We start from the raw sequence: 15780 nt of genomic DNA on the forward strand, positions 1-15780 counted from the left end.
GTGAGGAAATACCACACATAACATTTTTTCACAGTCAACAGGGCTTTCCCCTTAGCCTGGCTAACACCAGACTATATCACAAATGAGATCTAGTCTGGCAACCAGCCATTCATTTCTCCGTAGAGGAGGTGTGGTTTACGATCCTCCAGAGCTGTTTATTGGGCGATACGAATGTCTATCATAAGCGTCTGTAGGTAGCTCTTAGCCAATCGTATTAGTTATACCAGATGACGTATGTAGAGCGACAGAAATTGATGTTTACATAGCCAGACTAGCCCATCTCTACTTTGAGACTAAAATGCTCAATTCTGCTTCTGCAACGTTTTTCTGCAGCATGCTCTGACTCTGGTGTGGGGTGTGTGTGTGTGTGTGTGTGTGTGTGTGTGTGTGTGTGTGTGTGTGTGTGCGTGTGTGTGTGTGTGTGTGTGTGTGTGTGTGTGTGTGTGTGTGCGTGTCTGTGAGAGAGTGTTGCTTGCTGCTTTGCTTCTACAGTTCTCGCTTTCTGCAAGATTATTTATTTTTACACCTTATTCCCCCTCATGTCATGAATAGTGTAGATATATATGTTAGCCCAGCACATGAGACTCTGGCGGGCCACCAGTCTAGGTAATTAATGGGAAACCCTTACGCTACTACCTCAAGAAGTAGGAATGTTGCAAATATAATGATATGCATTTTTTTCCACACCCCTACACCTAGCCTCAGACTTTTGCCACTGTAGGTTTGGATAAAGTGGATCGCAATCTGCAACCTCTCCGCTTACATAGGACTAAATCCTACAAACTGCTGCTTTAAGGTTTCATCATCCAGCATACTGCACCTTGGAGAAGCGGCGACTGTACTGAGCCATGACGTTAGGGTCGGGACACTCCAGTTTCTTGATGATCTCAAAGCTTTGGTTGAGCTGGGTGAAGATGTCCACCACAGAGCAGGAGAACAGAGCATGCTCAGACGTCTGCTGGAACTGGTGACGGGAAGACCACAAACACTTAGTTATAACCTCCTTGGCTAAGGTAAGAACATATGAAGGGTCAATTTAAATGTTCTTACTCCATCCTTTTTGTCTCTCTCCAGGGCTCCATGCATAAACTCCATAGATACGTCCTCATTTTCTTCCAGCCACTGTAACACAAACTGTAGGAACCATCTGCAAGGGAAAATAAAGACAGCTGCAGTTATTCTGTCTCTGCTGGTATTTGATCCATAACCAGAGTTAAGGATCAATTTATTAAAAAGAGGTTTTTCATAAAGAAATAAACAAGTCTAGTTCTTACGATGGGTAGTCGGGAACGACGCCCTTAAAGCTTGGCAGCTCCTTGACGTATTCGTTATTGAGCCACTTGACTTTGAAGTGCAGGTTCATGTAGTCGGTGCTCTTACACAGTCTGTGCTTGTCATGTTCTGCAGACACAAAGACAGGAAGAGACCGTAAGAACTGTGATGAGTTTGTGCTAGAGCATTGGTCTCAAACTCGTGGCCCGCAGGCCAACTGCGGCCCTCGTGACGATATTTTGTGGCCCCCACCTTGATATGAAAGTTTAATGTGAGTTTTATATGAATGGCACTTTACCGTGTTGTGTGTGGAAGGTCCCTCTAATTACTTTTTTTGGTAATTTTGTGTCTTTTTTAGTCATTTTGTGTCTTTTTTGGGTCATTTTGTGTCTTTTTTTGGTAATTTTGTGTCTTTTTTAGTAATTTTGTGTCTTTTTTGGGTCATTTTGTGTCTTTTTTTTGGTAATTTTGTGTCTTTTTTGGGTCATTTTGTGTCCTTTTCTAGTAATTTTGTGTATTTTTTTTGTAATTTTGTGTATTTTTGGTAATTTTGTGTCTTTTTTGGGTCATTTTGTGTCTTTTTTTGGATCATTTTGTGTGCATTTGTTTCAGACAGGCTTTAAGAAAGTTTTCCTTTCACCCTAAAAATAAGTAATCTCTTAATGTATCAGTACCAGTATCTATGCTGAAGTCACCTATTATTTAAAGTGAGTTAACAGTGACATTACTCTTGGAAGTTATTCTGAAAAGTCAGCACTTACTACATGACTTTACCTGCTGTTACTGACGTAACTCCAGCTGTGCTCGTATAAGGTAAAGATACCTTCATAGTTTCTCACTGGAAGAAATTTGCATCAGCAATAGCAAAGAAAAGCTCAGATCTAACCAGGCACTTGAGTATCTTTTTAGTGACCCACTAAAAAACTACTACTACTCCTAAAATTGAAGTACACTTTGCTAGTGCTTCTGAAGCGAAAGCCCTCAGGAATTATCTCTGAACACATTTTCCATCCCTCGTTAAATTAATGCAGACTGAAAAATGAAGGGGGCACCACTTCCTTGCTGTAGTATGTGAAACAGATATTTCTCAGTGATAGTCTCTGTAGGCCACTCATCTTAAGGACAGGGGCTGGGATAAAAGCTGACTGCCTCTGGGGACTGTTGGAGCTGTTCAGTACAATACAGCAGAGAGAAATCACAGAAAGGCTTCAGAGAGACATAAGCAGCTTTCAAACCCTGCACAGTTATTATTTCGCTCTTTCACTTCTTCTTCCATGCCGCTGTATCATTTCTATCCCAGAACTTCTCTTCTCTTTTTTGCTATTTCAAGTTTCATCAGATCTTCTCTTCTCTTCCACTTGTTCTTCCACTCTTCAGGATCTCCTTTTACTTCTTGCAGATCAAAAATACCTCCATAATTCAACACAGCAGAATAATAATGTACTGAGTCTATGGCTGTGTTTCCATTCGATTGTGAGGCAATTTTTAATGGAACTTGTGAAATGTTGCAAAAAAGGAAAGAGATTTAAGGCGCATTGGCAACTGGCCTGGAGCGAATAAAGTGGACCACAGCGTAGTTTCTTCAGAAGTTAGTGCTTTTAAAAGTACTTCATATTTTACTGGATTAAGAAGTTTTCATATCCCATTTAGCACATTTACTCTTTTTCGGCAAAGACAAAAAGCTGTTCTTCTTTAACCCCTTTCAAAATGCGCATGGCTTATGATACAGCTCTAAACCAGGGATTCCCAAAGTGTGGTTCGTGTACTTCCAGGGGTGCGCGAGCTGCTGCTAGGGGGTGCGCGAGATGAAAAATTGAATGGCGGTCTGATAATTACACAATTACATTTTTTTCCCCCACACAATAAAGACCTGTCAATAAACATATCCTTTGTAAAACATAAAATCAAAAACTTGAATATTAATTAATTAATAAATGCAGGCTATTCAATTTTGTGTCATTTTTTGTTAATTTTTGCATCTATTTTGTTAATTTTAACATCTATTTTGTTAATTTTTGCATCTATTTTTGGTTATTTGTGTCTTTTTCGGTCATTTTTGCATCTATTTTTAGTCAATTTGTGTCTATTTTGATTCCGGGTTAACCTACAAACCTGGGCGTGTCTTACCTTCCATAGCGTACTTCATGTCCTGAGCAAACAATGTCCACATGACCTCCGCTGACACCTTCCCTACGTTCAGTTCTTGAGGGAATCTGAGAAAAATGTTGACAATGCAACAATTATTAAGCGCTCTAAACATTGATAACCTGCCATTTAAAAAGCAGTAAAGACAAAGTGAGTGCATGCATTACTGACTGGTTGAGCACAGGTGTGTAGGAGTTCCTGTCCTCTTCAATAATGGAGACGATGAGCATGATGAGTTTGGGCCAGAAGTCTAAGTTCTTGATGCTCGGACCCTGCTCCTCCAGAGGAAGCTCCTCCTTGTTCTGGAGCAGAAACAACACAGTCAGACAATAAAAAAAGACACAGCACAATCTGTGTAATGGATTTCTGTCTGCTTGATGCTACCTATATGAAAAGATTTGGAAAAGACTCCTGGATAACTATCAGCTCACATCTAAAGACGAGTGTTAGAGTTTTTAGTCCCAGACTGAGATTTTAGACAGATTGTGAATCTTGCAGGGAAACCATTTACAAGACTACAATTACAATTTTTTAGCATTTTTTTCCTACCATGCATTTTTCCCCATCATGCTCTTAGTAAAAACTTATAAAATGGAGGAGAAGTAGCTTTTGGCTCCAGCTGCTCTAGTGTGTGCAGTGGTTTGTGTTAAAAAAACAACAACAAAAAGAGGAAAAGATGCCACAAAATGCCTCTCACAAAGCTGAAAAATGGTTTCTGTTTTTCTGACATGAAAAGTTGACTATTTCACGGTAAAAATAGATATAAAGAAGAATAAAGGAAAGGAACATTTAGAAATTGATTTATGATGTACATTCATGACCTATTTAATTATAATTTGTTTAATTGAATAATTATATTTATCAGCTCTATCAACTTTCATTTAGTTAATCATACATTAATCATCAATTATTTATTACTTATTTATATATACATTTATTTATAAATTTTAACTGGGTCTCCTTACTGTCTTTACTAAGAGTCATTTTGTTAATTTTGTGTTTTTAAAAAAACATTTTTTTTATATCTATTGTCATTTTGTGTCTTTTTTGATAATTTTTACATCTATTTTGGTAATTTTGTCTCTTTTTTTTGATAATTTTTATATCTATTGTCATTTTGTGTCTTTTTTAGTCATTTTTACATCTATTTTTGGTCATTTTTGTGTCTTTTTTGATCATTTTAACATCTATTGTTGGTCAATTAGTGTCTATTTTGATCATTTTGTGTCCTTTTTTTGTTCATTTTTTACATCTACATTCTTGACAACAGAGCAGATTACTACCTTAAACTTAACGATGGAGATGACGGGAGCGCCGTGACTCCAGTAAAACTCCTAGAATCACTAAAGAGTTTCAGGTTTTAGTCTGGGACTGTGGAAATCTTTTGGTGTGAGCCCAGCATTAGTAGTCATGAGGTCCCTGTAATACCTGGAAGGAAAGCTCAAGGCAAACTAACAGATTACTGGCCCGAGCTGTATTCCATTAACTTAGCCCTTTGGCATGTTTACTTATTGATGCTGCTGCCACAGTTGGATAATAATTAGTATTGGACTCACTGTGTCAACAGGTTGGTACTGTCTGCTGTAGAGCTCGTGGCAGTTATTGAAGATGTAGTCGTATGTAGAGTTGAGGCAGGCCTTGACACAGTCCCTCACCACCTGGCTGGCTCTGGGAGGAGACTGTAACTCCTGGACCTGAACATGACATGGAGATAGCAACACTGGCAGTGAATGACTGAAAATCATTATATACACGTTATCAGCTTGTGCAGTAACTGACAACAGGGTTATCTGCAAAAAACAAACAAACAAAAAAAATGTAATATACTGCATCTTATTTAACCCTCTGGAGTCCATCTAGACTTTTGTAGTTTTATTATTCATTATTTTTTTTCTGCTGTTTTTTGTGTATAAATGGTAAAAAAAAAAAATGGTACATTTCCATAGACACCTGTGTCTTTTGTTTGTATTTTCGGTTCCTGGCAGCTTTATTCTTTGTTAATTAAAATAAAATGAAAAATCTGACTGATAGCCAAGTTTGTGAGGAGAAAAAAGAGCCATGCATGTGATGTAAGGACAGACTGAAAGATGCTAAACAGAAATGAATACATAGCAAGTTGATAAATTTGAGGAGGCCTAAGCCAAACTATGGCATTTAAAAATCAATTGAGAACCACTTGCAGACATCCTACAGAGAACAACTGCATAAAAAATACATTTAAACACAGTTTGCTACCTTCATCCTGAAGAAAGTGATGCTGGTTAGAAGGTCGACAGTTGATTTCAAATCCTGCAGACGATCCTTGTTGCTGGCCGGAAAGTGGTTCTATGGAGGAAAAACAAGTTTAATATAATACACAAAATAAATGTAATTAAAGACCAGTACAGGCATATAGTCGTATAGTAGTATATGTGTCGTGTCATGGGTGGATGTGATACAAAAAAATAAAAAATTGTCTGTACAGTGATTGTCTTATACATACTTTGTCAGACCATTGAATGAAAGAGAAAGATTAATGGCAGTTGTATTGATTTAGTCAAATCAAAATCTTACCCTGTAGGTTGAGAGATCAATGCGCAAGGAGTTGTGTAGTTGGTCTAAAAGCTTGACAAAGCGTTCTTTCTGTAAGTTGAAAAAAAGAAGAGATTATATCATGTATACAAAAAAACAAAGAGAAAGACAGAGGCTGCACGTGTTTATGAATAACTACTGACAGGGTTCGTACACTTAAGCAGTGGTGAAATTCAAGCTTTTTCCAAGAACTTTCAAGGTACATTTTTAAGCTTTTCCAGTATCTTCCACCTGTTGTAAATTGCATGTTTTAGATGAGTACTTACATACTAAAAGGGGGAGATTTCACTGAACCATACCAACAGAGATGGTGTTACACTTTTAGGAGGAACGGTCTTCTTTTCAGATAGGCTACTCATTATTTTTACATTGAACATGTGATTATCTATAGTCTATAGATGGATATAGTCAGATTGCAAGAGAAATACAGTAAGAATTTCAAGCATTTACAAGCACTTTATCCAAAATCCAAGCTTCTCCTTTTTAAACCTTGAAAATACAACATTTAAATTCAAGCATTTTCAAGGATTTCAAGCACCCGTACGAACCCTGTATAGTGTATATTTCCTTGTATTTATAATATTTCCTTGTATTTTTATTTTATATTGTATTTTTTATTGTCAATTTTTCACATTGAGACTAGTTTTTAACTTTATTCTTTTTTATTGTATAGGTGTTGTGCTGCTGCTGGACTTGCAATTTCCCGAGGGAAGTTTCCATCCACACATCCATCATCCATCCATCCATCCACACATCCATATATCTGTCCATCCAAATATCTGTCCATCCATCCATCCATCCATCCTTGTGTCAAGAATTTCAAGCATTAACAAGCACTTTATCCAAAATCCAAGCACTTTTTAAACCTTGAAAATACAACATTTAAATAAAGAAAGGAAGAGTGAGACTGATATTTATTGTCTGTCTCTGTGTGTGTGTGTGTGTGTGTGTGTGTGTGTGTGTGTGTGTGTGTGTGTGTGTGTGTGCGCTAGAGTAATACAAACCCCAAAATTAGAAGCAGCAAAGCGGTCAGAGGCGGACACATTGGTGGAGGCGGTTGTGTGGGCATAGAAGGCATTGATGTTGGCCAGCAGGGTGCTCATCACTGCAGGGACCCCGGGACACATGTACTTAGACGACAGACAGGCAAAATGGCTGGAAAGACAAGCGCAGGGAAAGCTTGATAAAGACCCGTGCAGAAGCCTCACTTACAAAGACGTCTCATTGTCGCGGAGACAAAGGTTTTGCCACAGGAATGTGGGAGTACACCGTGAAGAGCTGTGTCTTTATTTGGTCAGCCTGGGTCCTGTTTTCCCACCTAATGGTCCCTATTAGGAACGGTCATTTCATCTGCCCATCAGCTAGCTGGCACGTTTAGGCTGAAGGATGGCCCCATTGAAGTGTGCTTTCTGTGAATGATGAGCCCAGCGTACAGGCATCTGTACCGAGCATGACATTTCATGGAGACAAATCCATCCTCAGACCATTTATAATTGATTTTCTTTCATTTGGAGGCCAACGGGGAACGGCGGCAGCATTGAGAGGCACTTTGATATTAGAGCAAAAGGTATAAAGAGAAAGAGAGAGAGAGAGAGAGAGGGAGGGAACAAACACAGGAACAGGTAGAGGAACCTGCAGAGAAAGCTCATATGTCCTGTGTGATATGCAGTGATGGAAAAAAGTAATTAGGTCCCTTACTTCAGTAGTTTTCAACCTTTTTGACTCGCGACCCCCAATTTAACATGCATGTTGTCCGCGACCCCCGCTCACTTTATATTTTATTGCTTCTTTTAACACAAAATGACCAAAAAAAGACACAAAATTACCCAAAAAAGAAATAAAATTACCAAAAAAAGACACAAAATGACTAAAAAAAGACACAAAATGACCACAACATGATCAAAAAAAGACACAGAATGACCAGATAAGACACAAAATGACCAAAAAGACACAAAATGACAAAATAAAACACACAAAATGACCCAAAAAAGACACAAAATGACAAAAAAACACACAAAATGACCAAAAAAAGACACAAAATGACCAAAAAAAAGACACAAAATGACTAAAAAAAACTCAAAAAAATGACTAAAATACATTAACACATGAACACTTTAACACAGTGGAGACAGAGCTGACTTCCAAATTGATTTGGCGATCCCCAGAAATCATCTCGCGACCCCAATTGGGGCCGGGACCCCAAGGTTGAGAATAGCTGCCTTACTTAACCCTTTATCAGGCACAGAACCATATTTGGTAACTTGAGCTTCAGTAAATCATACAAGATTCAAGCTTACCTTTATTGTCATTGTGTTAAAAAAGTATACAACTAAATTTATGTGTGCTTCTCATATATAAGGTGCTTTAAAAAAGACATTCAGACATGCGCATATGTAATAAGTAGTCTAAAAAGATAATAAATAGTTTAAAGGTAAGAGATAAAGTGCTGATGGATGCAAATGATGTGTTATTGTCTATTTAGGGTTGCTGTGGGAAAGAGACTATAATAAATATAATAATAATAATAATAATAAAGACTCAATTTACCTTGATTTGCAATATAAACATGAAACATTTTGCAAAAAGTCTTGTAATATCCTCCAATAACACTTCAGGGTTGACATTTTCAATTTCCAGGAGTGCCCTATAAAGGGTTAAGTAAAAGTACCAATACCACTCTGTGAAATGACTCCACTACAAGTAAAAGTCCTGCATTCAAAACTTACTGAAGTAAAAGTACAAAAGTATCAGCATCAAAATGTACTTCATCAAAAGTAAAAGTACTCAATATGCAGAATGAACCCACTCAGATTCTAGTATATTATTAGATTATTTGTATTAATGATTTTATGTAAGCAGTGTTTTAATTTTGTAAAGACAGGGCTCACCTTATATACTGTTATAAGATTTAATGTTTAAAAAGTCTAATCACTTTAAATTGATCATGTTTTTATGTTAAATATTGACCTGTAAAGTAACTAAAGCTAGATGTAGTGGAGTAAAAAGTACAATATTTGCCTCAAAATGTAGTGGAATAGAAGTATAAAGTGACATAAAATACAAGTTCCTCATAATTGTACTTAAGTGCAGTACTTGAGTAAATATACTTAGTTATATTCCACCAGTGGTGATGTGTCAGACTCACGTCATGGCCTGGTAGATGGACTCGATCCCGTAGCGCATGGCGAACTCGTCCACTATTTCCTGCGCCACGTCGTCAAAGTAAACTTTCCAGGCGTCGTCTCCACGAGCTTCTGGGATTTTCACCACACCTTGGCCGAGCATATCAGTGGAGTGGTGGAACAGGTTCTGTATTAGACAGAAATATTGGGTTAATGTCATTTGAATGGCTTTTATATATCTGAACCAATTGTGATGAGTATGCTGAGTTTAAGCCCTCTGGAGTCCATCTATTTTTATTGAAAATACACATGTTATATTTACAGTAATAACTTTATTTATATATGATATGTAGACAAGCTGAGAAAGCCAGTTAAAAGTGCAATCATAGGAGCTTTCACAGTGTGCCATTTATGTTTCTAGACCATTTTTAAATTGGGAATTTTCTTTCTACAATGAAAACTATTACTATTTTTAATTTACATGCAAATAGACTGTTTTGTAGTTTGTAGAAAAAGGAGCCATGCATGTGATGTAAAGACAGACTGAAAGATACTAAACAGAAACAGAAATGAATGCATAGGAAGTTGACAAATTTGAACCAAAATCTCCTGGACTTCAGAGGTTTAATAGGATATTTGCAGGGAAGATAATGAGGGGTTAAAACCTTTTAGCCTTTGTGATTATGGGATTTTCTACTTTGTAAGCAGAGGCAATATGTCATAAGAGCTGTTCAAAATTCAATTTTAGAAATGTTTTTTCAAGGATGTGGTGGGATTATGTCATTTTTGGCTGACTGACGAGGTCATTTGCAGTGCGCGTCTGTTTTCATACATGTTGTCATTGGCCTCATAAAGACAGAGCTTTTACTTCACTCGTTTCATTTCAAAGGTTTATCACGCCATGAACGCATATCTAGCTGTTCATGGATAATACAACAGTGTTTTTATACATGTTTATATACATGTTACAGGAATAATTATTGACATTAAGTAACGGTCAGCCATATACAGGTGCATCTCAATCCATTAGAATATGATAGAAAAGTCCATTTCCAGTAGTTCAAGTCAAATAGTCCCAACCAAGTATTGAGTCATATAGATGGACATACTTTTCAGAGGCCAACATTTCCATAGTAAACATAATTGGTCTTTTGTAATATGACATTTTTTTGAGACACTGAATTTTAGGTCTTCATTAAATGTAAGCCACAATCATTATAATTAGAAGAAATTAAATAAATGAAGACATGAAATGTTTCATTATGTGTGTAATGGATCTATATAATGTGTTATTTCCATTTTTTTAAATTTAATTACTGACATAAATAAACTTTTCTATGATATTCTAATTTATCCAGATGCATCTGTATTAAGATTTTGACCTCGTCTTGTTATTTATGTTTTTAATTTAATTTGTCTTCAAGTTTTTTGGGTGTTGTTTATTTATTATCGTCTCTTGTCTTTTCAACTGTTTGTACACAGATGTGATTATAATAATTATGGTCCAAAATAATGTGAAATTGCATTTTTTTTTTTTTTTTAAATCATTAGGGGACATCATCAATACTTGCACTTAAGTCTTTCCCAAACTGAGGGAAAACACTGAGAAGAATGGGAGACCTTCAGGTTTGAAAAAAGTGAAGCCAATGAAGAGAATGGAGTCTTGGGCTATTTTGTCCTTTTTTGAATCCAAAATGTCTTTTTTGTGTCTTTTTTTTAGTAATTTTGTGTATTTTTTAGTCCTTGTCTTTTTTTAGTCCTTTAGTCCAACATAAAATGTGATTTTGAATCTTTCTTTGACTTTCAAAACACTATCATGCTCAATAAAGACTTTTAAATGTTGCAAATATAACATATAAGAGGGTTCCATCCAGTTCTATCATTTTATACTAAATATATTTGAGCTTGTCTCCAGTTTTACTTGGTATATCATCATCAAACTGAAACTGGCCTCATGGAGTTTACAGCCAGAACTTTAGAGGTAAATTTACAGTAGGGCTCCACGCTGCTTTGTTTTCTAGTCTGGATGTCATCAAGAAGTCTGGATTTGGAGCTTTTGGAGACTCCAGAGGGTTATCCACCATTCTTTCTAATGGCCCGCAGGGGTTGCAGAAAGAATTGTTTAGAAGACCTGCCACGTCAGGCTTTACTGATATCCAGGTTGTTTGAATTATCACAAGTACAGCCCATGACAAGCGAGAATCAAATACCTCATGTAAACAGGTGTACTGCACATGATACGGAGCCACTTTCTCCTCTCCTTTGATCTCCACGTTGATTTGGAGGCGAATGGCACCTGACACGGCTGACTTGTCCGTCCTCTTCTCTGTAATTTAACACAAATAACGTCAAACAGACACACACAGACCACAAACACACATATACACCAATGTTATAATAGTTTGGGATTTTTCATTAGTTTTAGTTTTAATTTCCTTGTCAATTTTTGTTTTCAAATTCAGTTAGTTTTAATTCGTTTTTAGAGTGAGTTTGCTAGTTTTAATTCATTTTTCTTTTCTGGAAAAAGCTTAGTTTTAGTTTAGTTTTTATTAATTTTAGAGTCAGTTTTAGTTTTTTGTAATGGGTTATTTTTGGGTGCCAGATCTATATGAAGTCACAATAAATGTTCCTTTATTTCCTTTGTCTGATCCATTTCAGCCCCAATAACTTTATTAAGTCATAAAACCAGATAGATTAAATAGATTTCATATCAACCAAAAAGGTTTAAGTATGAAAAAAGTTGACAAAGACGAAAACGAAGGACATTTTCACTATAATTTTAGTTAGTTTTAGTTAGTTTTGTAACCACAAAATACAGTTTCAGTTCGTTTTTATTCTTATTTCAGTGAACAAAAATGTTTTTTCAATTCTAGTTTCCGTTATTTCGTCAGTTTTCGTTAACTATAATAACCTTGATATACACACATTCTCGATTCATAACTCCGATGCAAATCTGTGACAGGAAATCTCATGAGACCAGGTCTGTTAACACAACACTAATTACAGACTATTAACGTGGCAGTTCTATTGTAGGGGGCTGTGTTTCTACACTTTGATGGCAGTGCCGAGCCGGCAGCACTAATAGAAGTCCTCTGGCTGATAGTGAGGGAGACAATGGCAGTGGGCTGTATGGATTTGCGCCTGATCACCGAAGACACTTGAACCAGAGCTTCTCTGGAGGTGGAGTGCTTGGCGGCTCACCCCTGCTATTTGCCTTGACAGGCACATCATTAGGGGTAATTTGTACATGTCGGCGGAGCGGTCGATTTCCGACTGGAGTGCTGCTACTCTATAATCACACATCAGGAGGAGAAAGAGGGGAGAGTGCAGAGCTTTGGAGCACAAGAAGACAGAGACAGAGATGAGAAAATGTTGTTTGAAATCTAATTCTACAGGACTGATTATTAATTTTGCTTCAAATTAAAACTCCCAGTGAGTCCTAACCAGTGGAATATTTTGTTGATGTGATTATCAGAGTGATATTAAATTGAGCATGTTACAAGAAAAAACAGCTGATTTATAGGCAATTTTTATATTCGGTGCCATGCTGCTGCAGTATAAGATTTATTAATGCCACAGTGACGTCATTTTCAGCACTTTAATTAAGTAGAAACAAGACGCTTTGCGCCTAAGAAGTGAACACCTCTATTACATGCAGCATGGATGTGAAAATGAGTAGTGCTTTTAAAAGGATAGCAATCAAAGCAACATAACATAATGCCTGGAGTGGTTCAATTTATCAGTTAACTTCTGAAGGGAGGGGGTTGAAATAAAAGCTGTTGGATTTTTAGAAAGAAACAGACAGAGATTGTAATTCAGAAATAAAAATCCAAGGACAATGATAAAAATGATAAAATCAGGAGGAGGTTCTATCCTAAGATTTATTCAAGATACCTGATTTGTGATGTACAACCAGTGGTCATAAAAACAGCACAGGGGTAAATAAGTGCCTGTGTACTTATAATTAGCTGTATTCAGGCCTAAGCGTGATAGAAAATATCTTTAAATCCAGTGGAATAGCCCTAGGGATGATCATGGAACATGTTTTTTTTCCAGCTTGTGTAAAGGGAGTTCATGGAAGAAGTTTGTCTGGGAAAGTTAGTATTTTCATGCAGGCTAATATGGTCCTTGGGGCCACTTCTTGCCTGTGTAAAAATGAATGTAGCTGCAGGCATTGGGCATGTGTTTAACGAGGTTCAAACAAACAACGGGCTGGACTTTCTGAAAACAGAAGCACCGAACAGAAACACAGAATACTGTACGCCTCATCAGAGGAATATCAATCACTCATATGAAGACAACATTGTACAATGAAAGTGGAAACTTGCACTAACCAAGTACTGTTGTTATAGTTATAGTATATATTTCCTTATATATAATTTATAATATCTCCTTGTTTTTATATTTCATATTGTATTTTTATTGTGTCTTGAATTCTCTTATTTTGCACATTATGTTACTACTTTATTCTATTTCATTGTATTGGTGTTGTACTGCTGCTGCTGGAATTGCCAATTTCCCGAGGGAATCAATCAATCAATCAATCAATCAATCAATCAATCAATCAATCAATCAATCAATCAATCAATCAATCAATCAATCAATCAATCAATCTATCTCTCTATCTATCTATCTATCTATCTATCTATCGATCGAATGGTCTTAAGATATTTTAATACTGTAATCTTTACTTTATGATCCAATAGGTTGTGTTTCTTATTCTGCTGAGACTACTTTGCTTTTCTGCAGTCGATGCAGTCTAATAAAGACCAAAGAGCTCTACTTATGGAGAATTTGCACCATCTTAATGTGCATGAATGAGTTTGTATGTTTGGGATTGAGCCATCACCAACTTCTATTAATGGTTCTCTGAATAAGGCAGGTCTTTGTAAACTTGATTTGTACTGTGGTGTGCTTTTATGAAATTTTGTACTTGAATGGGTGATGTGTGAAGTACAGTTATTGCTGTAGCCTATTCTATATTTTTCCTATCCTTGAAATGTTTTTTCTATATTGTTTTACTAACAAACTTTATTCTGTTGTTTTGAGACACATCTATGGTAAAAACCTAATTTCAACTCAGTGGATAATAAAGTTTGCATATTCGTATTCGTATTGCTTAGCACCTAAAAATACACCAAAAAACAAATCAGATTGTGTTTTTCGGTTCCTCTCCTGACGCAAAAAGTGTACTTATGATTAAAAATCAATAACTATAAGAGCATACGGACCCAGGTTGTACCAGACGTCCATTTCTCCGCTCAGCGTTCGAACTTCGATGATGCTCTGGCCCAGGAAGTCGTCAGATTCCCTCTTCAGACGCTGCTTCACCCTCGACTTGATGTCGTCATCCTCGTCCCACACACGCACTTTAATTCGGTCGGAGGAATTGTGGCACTCACTGTCAAAAAATGGGGGGAAAAAGACACATATTACATAAATAATATAATACTGGATGTGGGTGCAACAAAAATATTAGAGCTGGTACAGTGTTTATGAAGAAGCACAAAGTGAATTGAAAAAGTTGTAACGTCAGACTTTGACCAATAAATTACACTAAGCTCGAAACTTGTGTATGCTCTGCTATCATATATATATATATATCAAGAAGTGACTTCGCCAAAATAATGTATGTGTGTGACTGGAAACAGAAATGTGAAAAAGTAACTAATTTCAAAATCTTATTTTTTGTTACGGGTCTAAGTTTAAACCCATTTAACAATTCTAATCCACTAATAGGGTGTCCTGTATTGCATTTAACCCTATTTGGGTTTGTTATTTGTTTTTATTTATTATTGATTTATTATTCTTTTGTTACTTAAAAACAAATCCAAAAAATAATTTGTTGTTAAAGACCAATATTAATGTCACAATTTTAATACAAGTTGTGGAGATGCAGAGAAAAAGGCAACTTTGTGTTTCTGTAAACAGAAAAGGTGTCGAGTTTATTTATATTAAAATAACAAATCTGATGTGACATATACATTTAAAAAACACATCATAAATGTGTTCTATGTGGTCCACTTGGTCTGTGGTATATCCCCCATAATGTTCCTTAAAGGATAAATGGGTCTGGGTTCTTATGGGTTAAAATAAAAACACTTTGGTGACTTACAAGTGGAACTTCTCCTCCCAGACAGGATTCAGATTTCCGTAAATGGTCTTGGTTCTCTTCTTGGTCTTGCCCACCTGAACGGTGACATACGGATCACTGGATCCTGTCTTATCCTTTGCCTGAAGTCCTTGGGCACAAACCACTAGTAAAGACATAAAAAACAACCATTAGCATTCCACATTGTACTGCTAAAATAAATGCTGAGGATTAAACTTAAACATTGTGGTTCACTGAATGGATTTGATCAGACCTGTGATTGTGATCTTGGCCGACCACTTTGAGGTGCCGTCCAGAACGCTCTGCTTGATGGTCTTCATCTGCTGCGCATGGATGGCTTTGCTGATGATAAAAACTTCTCTGATCAGTTCAAAGATTTCTGGTTTGTTCCTTTCCCTGATCTTCATCCTGTCCTTCATGGCCATGATAATATTCTGAGTCCGGTCTTCAGCTCCATGCTTAGAGCTCTTCTCCGCAGCACCTACACATTCAACAACAAAAAAGAGTATAGTGAGTAGGTCTTCCTTAAAAAATACTGTGCACTTTTTTTTTTTTTTT

The 15780-nt window shown here is 36.6% G+C and overlaps 1 protein-coding gene across 1 annotated transcript in view; it reads right to left on the bottom strand.

Moving 5' to 3' along the window:
* LOC131992146 (protein unc-13 homolog B-like) overlaps positions 1–15780 on the bottom strand; it is a 111046-nt gene that overhangs the window by 18627 nt on the left and 76639 nt on the right. The window contains exons 15-28 of the mRNA XM_059357615.1: positions 15476–15703; positions 15226–15367; positions 14342–14511; positions 11321–11436; positions 9134–9297; positions 6993–7143; positions 5971–6039; positions 5653–5742; positions 4974–5111; positions 3589–3719; positions 3400–3485; positions 1275–1401; positions 1051–1147; positions 821–964 (exon numbers count right to left, since the gene is read on the bottom strand). Coding sequence (XP_059213598.1) covers positions 821–964; positions 1051–1147; positions 1275–1401; positions 3400–3485; positions 3589–3719; positions 4974–5111; positions 5653–5742; positions 5971–6039; positions 6993–7143; positions 9134–9297; positions 11321–11436; positions 14342–14511; positions 15226–15367; positions 15476–15703 — 1853 coding nt within the window. The remainder of the gene's footprint in view (positions 1–820; positions 965–1050; positions 1148–1274; positions 1402–3399; positions 3486–3588; positions 3720–4973; positions 5112–5652; positions 5743–5970; positions 6040–6992; positions 7144–9133; positions 9298–11320; positions 11437–14341; positions 14512–15225; positions 15368–15475; positions 15704–15780) is intronic.

Source organism: Centropristis striata, chromosome 19, assembly GCF_030273125.1.
Source record: "Centropristis striata isolate RG_2023a ecotype Rhode Island chromosome 19, C.striata_1.0, whole genome shotgun sequence".
Lineage (NCBI taxonomy): Eukaryota > Metazoa > Chordata > Actinopteri > Perciformes > Serranidae > Centropristis > Centropristis striata.